The sequence below is a fragment of the Aulostomus chinensis genome, chromosome 8 (assembly GCF_037954235.1).
Source record: "Aulostomus chinensis isolate RoL2024-O1b breed Wild chromosome 8, RoL_Achi_v1.0, whole genome shotgun sequence".
NCBI lineage: Eukaryota > Metazoa > Chordata > Actinopteri > Syngnathiformes > Aulostomidae > Aulostomus > Aulostomus chinensis.
In genome coordinates this window covers 6,143,786-6,156,921 of record NC_141327.1, presented here as the reverse complement: position 1 = coordinate 6,156,921, position 13,136 = coordinate 6,143,786, and the positions used below count along the sequence as shown (strand labels likewise).

The window sequence follows — 13,136 nt, the reverse complement described above, 5'->3', positions numbered from 1 at the left end:
CGAATAAATATAGATGTGCTCTAAAAGCAAATTGTGTTTAGGAGCATACATCCGAGTCACCAAATCAGCCACTACCATTTTACAGAACAATGATGCTAGAGTGCTTTACGAATGCTGTCCAATCTGCTACAAAATAAGAAGAGGAATTAATGATGTCAGTCGATGAACTCATGATCCACACCGCTGTCTCCCCTACTGGTGCCATTTTGATTAAATTCCTTCAGGCACAACTTTGTCATGCTACAGCTGTGTCAAGTCAAGTCAATTTTATTTATATCGCGCCAAATCACAACAAAAGTTATCTCATGACACTTTACTAGTAGAGCAGGTCTAGTACTCCTTCAATGAATTTACAGCCAACAATTCTCCATCAGCAAGCACATCCTGCAACAGCGGCGACGAAAACCTTCCTTTTAACAGGCAGAAACGTCGAGCAGACCCAGGCTCAATGGGGACGGCCTTCTTCTTTGACCGGTTGGGGGGAAAGAGAGCAGGAGAGCAGGGCTGTGTCATTTTTTAGCCGTACCGCAGCAGGTGAAGCTGATGCTGGTCATTCTAGACAATGTGATTCCTGGAGAGGCGCCCCAGTGCTCCTCAGGGCTCTCCTAGAAACAGCTTTGCTTTCCCATCCACAGAGAATAGGCAGTTGTCAGTTGACAGACCAGAAGTTGAATGCGACATTTATATAGACATTTTCAGATTTTTATAGAATGTTTATGCATTGTTGGCAAATACATTATTTTGGTTTGTTTAGTGTATGAAAAACACACTATTTAAAAAAATGTATATTATGCCCCTTAATTTCTTAATGTGCTGCATCAGAAATTCGTAAGCATCGAGTCCTGTGAGTTTTCTCGTAGTTACTGAGATTTGAAATGAGGATGCTTCTTCCTTTCTGACGCCCTTTTTAATTCAGCTTTTTCTGTCCAATACGCTGCTGTTCTTTTGTTCTCCTGCTCTGTCTTCTTCCTGTGAAGAACGGCTTGCTGTGATGTGCAGAGTTTGTAAGTGGCTCAGCATTTGCCCTTTTCCTTTAGCACTACCTCATTCTCATTGCTGCATTTGGCTGATAATTCCAAAGGCCCCGCCATTGCAGTTGTTGCTGACTGAGTGAATAGATGCTTGCTAGTGTCTGTTCCAGCTTATTGCCTTTCTTAGGGCTAACTAACAGAATGTTGCAATCTTATGTGCCTTTTTAGAGAAGAGAGGAACCTTGCACTGAGAGCACAGTCTAGCTATCCACTTGCTGGCTTCACTCACCCCACTTGCATGACTAGGAATTCATGGCTGGAGTCTCCAATCCATGTTTTTACAGGCATTTCCTGGCATTTATATTTTCTTTTCTTGACTCAACTATTTGCACCACCAACCCTCTCAGTCTCACTTTTTTTTCAGTGCCATTTCATTTACATTAATCTTTGTAAACCGCACCACGTAACTCATTCCAAGACTGAACAATATGTTTGTCTAACAAGAAATACATTACTCTAAATATCCAAAGCTCAGATAAGTGAAACAAGTGGGGTTTTCAGTGTGATCTTGTATAGCCACATAAGGCATGATTGCAATGATGCATAAAACAAAAATGAATTATTGTACTCTAAAACAAAATCACAGTTTCCATTTAAGTATATTGCTATATTGTTGCCAGTTGATCTCATTCCAAATTATTTTGGGATTTCCACTGTTGGCCAAACACTCAACTTGTAGAGCAGAAACATGTTCTAATCAATGAGATATTAATGACCATAGATGAATGAGTAATCAGTAACTGGCTGTATTAATTTATTTTTGAGAGAAGATAGATGTTTGATTACATCACAAACTACTTCATCACTACCAAATGTCCTAAAGTGTTGGAAATCATGGTTCCTTAAATTATTGTGATGATATTTTTTATTTAACACATGACCATTTTTTGTCATACATGAAGTCTACCTTTATCATTAAAGTGTTCTAATCTCAGCTGGAAGAACCAAGCTGGGAGGCTCAGCATTTTAGCTGAGACATTTAGGTGCTATGATACGTAATATCCGCTGGGGGAAGGAAAAAAAAAGGATTTGGCACAAGATGGAGTACTTCCTCTGGTCCACATTCTTGACAAATACAGACTGAACTCCAGAGGAACAGAATATAGAACCACTGGTGTGTGTGGGTTCTTTAGAGTTTGTGGTTGAGGAAGCATCTTGACAAGTACAGCCATGTGGTTCAAGAGTTCAAACAACACTTGTAAATGTATAAGAAAGTACTCAAAAAGTAATGACAATTGATCAACATGGTTGCTCTCCTCCATTATGATTGGACGATTGGAAAGCATTTTACAAAACTTTTTTTTTTTAACCCTTGTGATTACAAAAGCATGAGGGTTATACATGCCACTTCATGCTGCTAGCAGAATTGGTATAGCATAAAAGCAGTATACAATAAAGCTATGTTGAAAAAAACCTTCAATGGACCCACAGACATGTTCATGTTGACTTTATTGTGAAATCAAAACAACCACCAGCATTTCTACTGAATACTTTCATTTGAAGTCCAGGTTCTCTTTGGCATTTAGGTTGAGACAAGGTCTATTGGACCTTTCAACAAATCACTGCCTATCCTGAACTGAAGCAAACTCTTTTCACCCAGGCATTTATGAAAATGATTTCACTAGAACAAATTATTTGGTTGCCTATAGCAGACTAAGTGTTGAGTGCCAGAGTGAGCCTACATCTGCATTTTGCGTTTTCATTTTGAAACATTTTCTAGCAACTATGCTACTCCAATGCTACTAACCTTATTTTCCTGTTGTATTATCACCACATGGTAGTGTTGGAGAACCCTGTGAATATGATGATGGGGAAACTGCAGCTTCTGTGGTTTTGTGTCATCAACATGGCTAATGAATTAAAAGCCTTGCTGATCTTTGCTAGCAGCATTTGTGCAGTTAAATGCGACCTATCTCTGCAGGAGACAAGCTGTTTTCTTGAGTTGGCATTCCTGACCAACCTCAGAGTTGACAGTCTGCTTCCTGTTTACATTAGCATGACCATACCTGTCAGTGGTAATATGATATGTGTTTTCAGGTGTACTAGACAAAGGTACTTTCACTTTTTAAATGAAAAAGTATCTGTGTGGATGTAGTCTGAATGTCCTGCCTGTGTTTTTGACCTGGCTGCATGATTAATTGAGTCTGCATCATGAGAACACAAAATGCATTCAGCTAGGTGCTAGCAAACTGGGGTTGCTCCTGTGTTTACTTAGAAGTAGCTGAAAAAATGCAACATTTTATGTCAACTCACATGCTCTTTGGATGTGTGTCTATCTACCTTAGGGGTTCAATGACCAGCCTGGAGTCGAGCCACAGCGGCTTCTCTCAGCTTAGTGCCGCCACCACCTCATCCAGCCAGTCACAGTCCAGCTCCATGATCTCAAGGTAGAACTGGAAGCGGAAGACTTCCCCACCCAACCCCCTCCCCCACCCCATCGCCCTAACGTCAACATCGAAGCCAGCTGTCCTCATGCCCTTCTTGTCTTTGGACTCCTAATGCACAGCCACTCTATGGAACCGAAGCATGTTGCACAAACTGAAGACAAAGAATCAAACAATCTGAGGCAAAAAGAAAAACCGAGACTGCGTGTACAATTTTAAAGGGCTGATTTTTGCACAAAGGTCATATATTTTTCATGCCTGGCACATCTGCTTGGTGGCAGGTTGAATCGAGACATTTCCAGAATGTTTATGTTGTGTTGTAGCTTGTGTAGGGTGAAACGGTTGTAAGATGAATTGCGGTGTCTTTGCAACACCCGAAGCTTGAAAGAAGCAATATTCTCATCCTGGGAGCTGCAGGACCGGATGAAGACACTGGAGGAGCTGTTACATATATGCATTTTACATATAAACTCATACATAGACCATACCACGACGCATACCTCATTCCTGTGCGTTGCGAGATGGGAAAAGACTGGATGTGCTGTTACATATAATCACGAGCAACACACACATGCACACATAAACACACATGCACATGTATGACATGCAAAAATCTACAGTGTTTGCCGTATTTGCAGAGGGATTTTTTTAATCCGGTGAACTGGTTTAAATGTGGGGTAAACTCTTAACTAGACCCAGGTCCAATATCAGTCATTTATATTCAAACAGCATGGAGTTTTAGGTGGGTGGAGCTTACTGAATCGTGGCGATCCAGATGGTGTCAGAACATGGTAAAATAGAGTTGCTGTTGGATGGTTTCCCATGGCTGTCTGAGTTCCCTGGCATTCATCTGATTGTTTTATGTGGCGAGCTCCACCTGTCAGTCTCCAGAGGGCTCTCAATATTTGACCTGGTTTTGATTCTTAGCGAAGCAATAAGACAAGTTTGACTTTCTACTGTGTGAACTATTTCTATTATCATTAAGATGTGTGATTGCAGATAACCTGTATAGTGGCAGGTTTTGTACAGGCAGGTAAACTGAGCCAGTAACCAGCTAATATCATCACTTTGCTTTAGTCTGTTATACCCCATCAGGAGAGGACATTTTGGTAAAAATTTTCTTAGCTCTCTGGCCAACGTCAATTGCACGATTGTGGAACTCAATTTGTCAAGGAAATGGCTTGTCACTGATTTACGAATGTGCTACTGATTGGCAAGCTAACGATGCCTGAATTTTGAAAGGTCATGATGTAAATGGACAGAACTGCCATCTGTGGATATTTCTTTTTCAGAGTGATGTAGTTTCAGTGTGTTTTTGGGGTGAATTTTTGTGATGATGCTTGTCATTTGACAGTGTGCCAGTAGAAAACACCCTACATGTGCTTGTGGTGGTTGGAGTGTGTTACTGTCTTTGACTTAAGTACTTGACCGGGATTAAGTGGTGTGGTGTGTTACTGCACATGGTGATAGGGTTTACAGATCTACTTGGAAAAGATCTTATATTAAATTTAAAGCAAAACTTCACAAAAAAAGGTTTTTTTTGCATTTCAAGTGCTCCCAAATATGTCTCTTTAGCACACAATGATGGTTTTCTCTCCTGCATCACCTCTTTGTGACTCCAGAAACTGCCAGCAATTGTTAACCTTTTGTTGCCACCAGCTTCAACCTAAATATATGTGGCTGGCTCTTTCTGCATTCTGGAGGCACAAAGAAGTCAAGCAGAAGGAAAGAAAATGTCTTACACTCCTGTTTGTTAGTATTTGCAAGGCAAAATACCCTTTTTAGGTGAAATAATGCTTTAAGATATAGCCATTATAAGAGCCATTTGTCAATAAATAACATTTTAGCCTTTATAAGCATAACTTAGGGACATACGTGTTCTTAGATGAGCGATTGTGAACCGAATGCACATTTCTAAATGCATCCATGCAACAGTTTTGAATATGTGGGTTTTAATGGGTCACCATTGCCAAGAGTCATAGGATGCTGTTGCCATGGATTACATCAAAAAGGACTATTGGTGAGAAGCTTTCATCTTAGATGAGTCCTGAAGTTTCTGAACATGCTTGTTTTTCATACACGAAAAGGTTTTTAGCTACAAATGAAAGGTCAATAAGAATTTTGTGATATCTTTATGTCATTAACTGCAATAACATGAGATGCTTTACTGAGAAAAAGGACCTCCTCAGAAAGAGGGCTATCAAGTATGAATGATGAATGTTGGAAAAAAGACATTTCTGCACAATGTGTCAAAACTCCCTGTGACTCCCACTCCTTCTCTTCTCCCGATCTGAAGCATGTCTAACCAACTTCCCCCCACCTACTAATTCCTTTTAGACTTCCATTTCTTTAATGGCTCAGATAAGACAACAGGCACCATCAGCAGCAGACCAACTAATATTTCTACATTTTTTTTCCCCCCAAATGCTTTCATTGTAATAATGGTAGGTCTTAGATTTGTAAAAGTGGCTCGCTGAGTTTGGGAGCTGGAGTCGTGGGCATACTCAGACCAGTTGTTCTGTAACCCACCTCTCTGACTTCGCTCCCACCACAAGTCCACTCATAAGGATCAAATGACTAATGAGGGCTAAGGGTTTGTCTCTGACTCTTCAACATATTGTCTGTCTGCTTTCTTTTCTGACATAAATGCATATCTCTTTATCTTCATGTGAGAAACTATGTAAAAAGTACATGTTTGGATTCATGAGAATATTTCGCCTTTACATTTTTTGAAATCATTAAACTTGAATTATGAAATATATATATATATACTGTATATCCATGGATTTGTGTCACATTCATTTTGTCTTGTCTCGTTTTACCTGTGTGATGAATGATTTTTACTTGTACATTATTGACATATTTCACTGTGGGCTTGCTAACAGAATGTTACTGACCAGATAGCTCGATCTTTCATTGTGCGTTACTGTGATTTCTGTTGCATAAAAAGGTTGAATTTTAGCTGCATCTCTGACTTCAGGTGTGTAAATGATCCTGTAGCTGTGCTATACTTTGTGGATTCCTGAATGGAAAAGATGCAAAAGAAAAATCCAAATGGTTTTCCAGAGACAAAAATGATGTTTTAAATACCTTGCTCCGTCTGCGACAGCTCACAACTCATTAAGTTACTGTTTTAAGTAACTACAACATATTTAAATGACTCAATATAATAGAATCAAAATCACCACCGCACAACCAACCAGTCATTGTCATTTTACAAGAAATGGCAACAGTGATGGCTCCGTTCCAATACAGTGAGCCAGGTTTACTTCCCGTTTGGAAACTAAAGTTTGATGTAAACCAAAAACTAATCAGGTTCATAACCTGAAGAGAGCTGGGGTTTTTCCCCATGGCATCCATTACAACATCAATGGGTGTGTCCTTCTACAGTTGTATATTATTCAACTCCCTCCTATTGGTGACAGTGGCTCAGCTCCAAAGTGGGGGAATTTGCAGATTTGTGAGATTGCACAGAGGATCCAACACTGTTGAATGGGAGCTGTAAAGACATCTAATCAAAATGGATGTGGATGTTTTTATTCCAACTGTGGTCGTGGCTACAAGTCTTTATACAATAATGAATTACTTTGTACATGACTTGACTCCATCACATTCATGAAGTTGTTCTTCAGCTTACATGTGAGGTCACAGATAAGCTTGTAGTAACTTTACATGCTCTCCAACCTCTCTGACCTGTCTAGTTTGGCAAGAAATAATGTGCTTTTCCATTCTATCTATCTATCTATCTATCTATCTATCTATCTATCTATCTATCTATCTATCTATCTATCTATCTATCTATCTATCTATCTATCTATCTATCTATCTATCTATCTATCTATCTGTCTGTCTGTCTGTCTGTCTGTCTGTCTGTCTGTCTGTCTGTCTGTCTGTCTGTCTGTCTGTCTGTCTGTCCATGTGAAACTCAAAAAATTAGAATGTCATACAAACGTTCCATTCAACTTAAGATGTGAGACTAATATTTATATTTATTAGATGCAAAGCAAGATATTTTAAGCCTTTTTTATATAATTTTAAAGATTATGGCTTACAGCATATGAAAACTCCAAATTAAAAATCTCAGAAAATTAGAATTTTACATGAAAGCAATAAAAAAGGATTTTAAGTACAGAAATGTCAGCCCTGGGCCCTCTGAAAAGTATAATCATGTACAGTATATGTCCTCAGTACTTGGTTTGGGTCCCTTTTGCATGAATTACTGCCTCCATGTGGCATGGATGTCTGTGGCACTGCTGAGGTGTTGTGGAGGACCAGGATGCTTCAATAGCAGCGTCCAGCTCTTCTGCATTTATGCTCCATATATTCTCTATCGCGTTCAGCTCAGGCAAGTTTGCTGGCCGATCAAGCACAGCACTCCCATGGTCATTGAACCAGGTTTTGGTACTTTTGGCAGTGTGGGCAGATTTCAATTCCTGCTGGAAAATGTTGTCAGCATCTCCATGAAGTTTGTCTGCTGAAGGAAGCATAAAAATCTAAAATGTCCTTGTGGCTGCCTGCATTGACTTTGGACTCCAGAAAACACAGTGACAGACCAACACCAGCAGGTGACATGGCTCCCCATATCAACGCAGACTCTGGAAACTTCACACTGGACTTCAAGCATCTTGGATTGTGTGCCTCTCCATTCTTCCTCCAGACTCTGGGACCTTGGTTTCCAAATGAGATGCAGAATTTGCTACCATCTGAAAAGAGGACTTTAGACCACTGAGCAACAGACCAGTTCTTTTTTTTTTTTCTTCAGCCCAGGTAAGATGCTTCTGATGTTTATTGTTCAGGAGCAGCTTGACAAGAGGAACACAACATTTGAAGCTCACGTCCAGGATCCGTCCGTGTGTGGTGGTTCTTGATGCACAAATGCCAGCCTCAATTCACTTGCGAAGCTCCCCCATACTTTTGAATGGCCTGAAAATCCTCTCCAGGCTGCGGTCATCCCTGCTGCTTGTGCACCTCTTCCTTCCACACTTTTCCCTCCCACTTAACTTTTTATTAATGTGCTTTGATACAGCACCTTGGGAACATCCAACTTGTTTTATGATTACCTTTTGAGACTTTCCCTTCTTGTGGAGGGTTTCAATGATGGTTTTCTGCTCAAGTGCCAGGTCAGCAGTCTTTCCCATGATTGTGAATTCCACTGAACCAGACTGAGAGACCTCTTAATGCTCAGGAACCCTTTGCAGGTGTTTTGGATTAATTAGCTGAATAGAGTGTGACCCTTTGAGCTGACAATATTGAACCTTTTCACAATATTCTAGTTTTCGGAGATTTTGAATTTGGGGTTTTCATAAGCTGTAAACCGCAATCATCAAAATTATAACAAATAAAAGCTTGAAATATCTTACTTTGCACGTTATGAGACTATATGATGTATTAGTTTCACATTTTAAGTTGAATTATTGAAATAAATGAACTTTTGCACAATATTCTAATTTTTCGAGTTTCATCTGTATATGTCCTCCTCTCACCCTACCCTCTCTGTGGGTGTTGGTGTTGGTGGGTGTCTTCCTTAAGTTCAGGTCCTCCACACAGAGGCCTGGGAGTTCGATTGTTTTTGTTACAGTATCTTAGCCGTTCCTAGTCCTTGGACTGTGCTCTTCATAGCCCTAAATCTTGTTCCTAGAATCTGCTGGAGCCCCTCTCCCAGTTTGGGGGTCAGAAAGCCACCAGTGTAATGTTGACTACTGGCACCACAGTTGTCTTTGTTCCCCATATCTTCTCTAGTTCTCTTTCAGCCCTTTGTATTTATCAAGCATCTTATATTCCTTCTTCTTTATGCTGCCACTACCTTCCCTATCCATCACCATTCTGTCAGCCTGGATCTGCAGGTCCCACAGGTTCTTAGCTCGGTCCTCCTCTGCCACCTTGGGAGGGGTCATTTACTCTGTCCTAAGGACTTCCAGCCCATACTCAGTGCAGAAGTTCCTCTACACTATGCCAGCTACTTGGTTATGGGGTTCCTTATATACTCTTCCTGCCTTCATCTAACACCCTGCTATGAGCTAAGCTGTCTCAGGTCAGCCACTTCTTCTGTCTGGTGGTACATGCTTTGCAGGGACTTGTCCTTCCAGGCACCAGTCCTTTGTGTCACTTGCTCTGCATAGTGTACCGTCTCAGGGTGCTGGACTGGGGATGTAATCCCTCCATGCATTGTGTGGAGCTTCCTTATCTTGATATCAGTAGTCTCTATCTCTTCCTTTGGCCAGCTTGTTATACCAGAGGACTGTCTGATGACTGGGCAGCACGGTGGTGCAGTGGTCAGCACTGTCACCTCACAGCATGAAGGTTCAGGGTTTGAGTCCTGGCTCGGGCACGGGATCTTTCTGTGTGGAGTCTGCATGTTCTCCCTGTGCCTGTGTGGGTTCTCTCCAGGTACTCCGGCTTGCTCCCACAGTCCAAAGACATGCAAGTGGGACTAGGCTGATTGATACTAATTGATCATAGGCGTGGCGGTGAGTGTGAGTGGTTGTCTGTCTATACGTGTTGGCCCTGCGATGGACTGGTGATCCATCCAGGGTGAACCCTGCCTCTCGCCTGAGGGCTGCTGGGATAGGCTCCAGCCCCCCTTTGACCCTTATAAGTGGTAGAAAATGGATGGATGGATGGATGGATGGTATCTGATGACTGGCAGGGCGTACATGTTGATGGCTCGGATCTTCAGATTCAGATTCAGATTCAGATTCAGAATACTTTATGACTTGTTGCTCCCATTGAGCTGACTTCTCAGGCTCTACCTTACTTACCTTACTTGTATTTGGCTGTGGCTGACATTCTTGCTGTATTTGGCTGTGGCTGACATTCTTGCAGCCTCCTCATGGTTTCCATGTGCCAGTTGGTTACTAAGGTTCTTGTAGGTGTCCTGAACATCTGCAATGCTACCCTTTGGTAGTTCAGCCCTATCTGTTCCAATCATTGCCCCTCTCTGCGATAACATATGCATATTCAACCTCTGTTCCTCAGCCTCGTCTTAGGAGGCCTACGTAGAAAAACCACAGTTACATTCAAGTGGATACATGTCATGGGTAGTGTTGCAATTTAACAACTGTAATTGCAATATATTTGTATCACCAGTTAAAATAATTGCAGCATTACCTTCTTCTTTTTCTTCTTAGGTGTCATTTAAGTTCTAAAGAAAAAAAAAGAAGCTAAGTATCTGAAAGCTAATCTAACACAAATATGTACTATACTTTGTCCATTTGCCATTTCAAATGAGGGCAAGTATGATCATGGAGAGCAGAGGTTTGGTCTCACATCTGTGTGAGAAGTAATCAATAATGAAACCCTGATGTTGTTTTTGTAAAATATCGTTACAAAACATCTGGATCCAAGTATAACTAAACATTTGCTACATTTGCACACACAATCACACACAAGCATATGTTTTATTTTTCTCCTTCAAGCTCTGAGCACATCATTGGTCTTGTCCAATACCCATGAATGTAATCACATGTACAGCTAGCATGTGTGTTTTTCTGTGTGGACCTCCTAAATTAGAATCTTTTTTAAAAATTTTTCACCAGTACTATGGTGTAGTTTCCAGGTACTCCTCTAAAGAGAGGGACATAGTAATTTGTTGTAAATGTAAGAGCAATTCAATATGAGGCTGTATTAGTTTCAGATGTCCCTGGTCTACAGAGATCCTTGCAGGAAGCTAGGTAATCCATTAACAGCCAAAACAGAGAGACTGACACCTTGAAAGAATGGGTTGAAATGCTTACTGAGAAGCGACATTTCCTCCAGGAGGGATTTCAAGAAGAAACGATGTTTTAAGGAAATTAACTATTCACACATTTACATGTACGCTGACTGTGACTGTATATTATGATGTAATTAATTTGTTTTAAAGCTTTTTAAAGCTCTTGTGCTAAAAAAAAAAAAAGGCAAGTAGCCGCTCAGCTCGCCCGTACAGTGCACATCTGGACAGAGAAGAGGTGACTAAGATGAATCCGACCTTCCCTCATCTCCCAGTTCATCTGATTCTGAATCAGTTACATAATCCTCACAGGGCAAGAAATCTAAAAAGAAGTTCAAATCCAAGTCCCAGCTCCAGACTAAGAACAAAAAGAAGATGCAAAAGAAACTGGGAGGTATGTAGCTATTCCTTTATTATCATAGCCGCAGCAACAGCTGCTGGATGATTGTAATTTTACCTTTCATACCACTAGATGACAGCATTTACCCACCAAATACCACAGTGAGGTCACACGTAAATCTCGTCGCATTCGTGACGTCATGACACGGAAGAACACAAACGGTCCGATCAGTTGCGACCATCAGTGTAACTTATTTGCCTTCTCTGCTACAAATGTCTCCCACGGAGGACTTGGTGAGGCAGTGGGAGAGGTCAGAGTACTTTCCTTTACTTACATACATGACTACGATTAAATACTCGACACACGGTGCTCTTGATAAAACAGGAATTCATGTAAAACGTGTGCTAACCTGAGTCATAGTAAACATTATAAGATTGCTCAATTGCAGAGCCACACCTCCGCCATTTTGGCTCAAAGCCCGATAATATTTTTTTTAATTGAAATTTCAAGCGTTCACTTGCACATAAAAATAAGCTGTTTTTCATATTAAAAATAAATTCGTAGCATTTTGATTAAGAATACAAGTTATGTGCAGGCAAAGCATTAAATTAATTGACAATACAACAAATAATATTTAAAACAAAATACAGGCGTCAACAAAGCAACAGGAGAAAAGTGCGGCGTACCCAAACGTGTTCTGTCCCTATCGGCACTACTTCATTTTAATAATTTCATCAGAATATCATTTTTTGTAGATGTGCCTTTCTTTTACTTGCTATTTTGATAATGTGGTTTTCATAGGTACTGTCAGTAGTAGCCTAACACTCACTATTCGATTATATTTCAGTTTTTGTAATGAATAATCAAGCCCATTCCATCATTAGATGCTTAATCGCATTTTCCAAACCAGAATATTAAATGTTCTTTGAGTGTTTAGACTTTCAGTTAAAATTTAAGTTTAATGTTAGAGTGGAAAGAAGACTGACGGATTTCTTTTAATCCTGGAAAAACGAATGCGTTTCCTCTTTTCTCATAACTCCTTTTAACAGGATTCTTTTTTTCTTTTGATTAACCATTAATTAAATGTTAAGAACCCCTTTTAGACGATATATTATGTTTTAAAAGGCTCAGAAATGTCATTGTAGTATTTATTGTTATTGTGGGAGCATATTTATTAAAGTGTTAATTGATGAATATCGCTTTCACTCCAAACTGTTAGTTTGATGTCGCTATTGAGTCCAAGATGGCGGCAATGCTACTTTGCTAGCTTCAAGTGGTGGTTGTGAGAAACACACCAGAGTTTCATGCCTTGGCCGCAGTACACAAACCATGCAGAAAGATTTTGCCACACTATCGTCCCCTTTGCTGGGTTGGATATCTTCCTTTCAAGTGTGTGTGTGTGTGTGTGTGTGTGTGTGTGTGTGTGTGTCTGTCTGTCTGTCTGTCTGTCTGTCTGTCTATCAGTCAGTAAATATTCACCAGGTCTGATTAGATTGTGCTGACAGAAAACCTGCCTATGTCAACATCTGTCCCCAGGCTTGCATCTCAATAGTAAATGCAGATAGCAAACAGCTTTGGTAAAAAGAAAAAGGAATTACACCACCACATTCCAATAAAAAAAAAAAAAAAGCATTTGGTATTATGGTAGCCTCTGTGTAATTCTAACATCTGTA

General features: G+C 40.3%; 2 protein-coding genes across 8 annotated transcripts in view; both read left to right on the top strand.

Moving 5' to 3' along the window:
- Positions 1-4,953, top strand: part of LOC147256925 (SEC14-like protein 1) — a 32,592-nt gene extending 27,639 nt beyond the window's left edge. For 2 of the 3 annotated variants that reach the window (XM_086210617.1, XM_086210615.1), the window contains 2 exons: positions 978-1,004; positions 3,317-4,953. In XM_086210617.1, the coding sequence (XP_086066743.1) occupies positions 978-1,004; positions 3,317-3,422 (133 nt within the window). In that variant the 3' untranslated portion in view covers positions 3,423-4,953. The remainder of the gene's footprint in view (positions 1-977; positions 1,005-3,316) is intronic. The other variant, XM_086210616.1, reaches the window with a different exon arrangement.
- Positions 4,954-11,651: 6,698 nt separating this feature from the next.
- The window catches only part of LOC147256922 (endonuclease V-like), an 85,941-nt gene continuing 84,456 nt past the window's right edge, over positions 11,652-13,136 (top strand). For all 5 annotated transcript variants that reach the window (XM_086210048.1, XM_086210047.1, XM_086210050.1 and 2 more), the window contains exon 1: positions 11,652-11,773. In XM_086210048.1, coding sequence (XP_086066174.1) covers positions 11,736-11,773 — 38 coding nt within the window. In that variant the 5' untranslated portion in view covers positions 11,652-11,735. The remainder of the gene's footprint in view (positions 11,774-13,136) is intronic.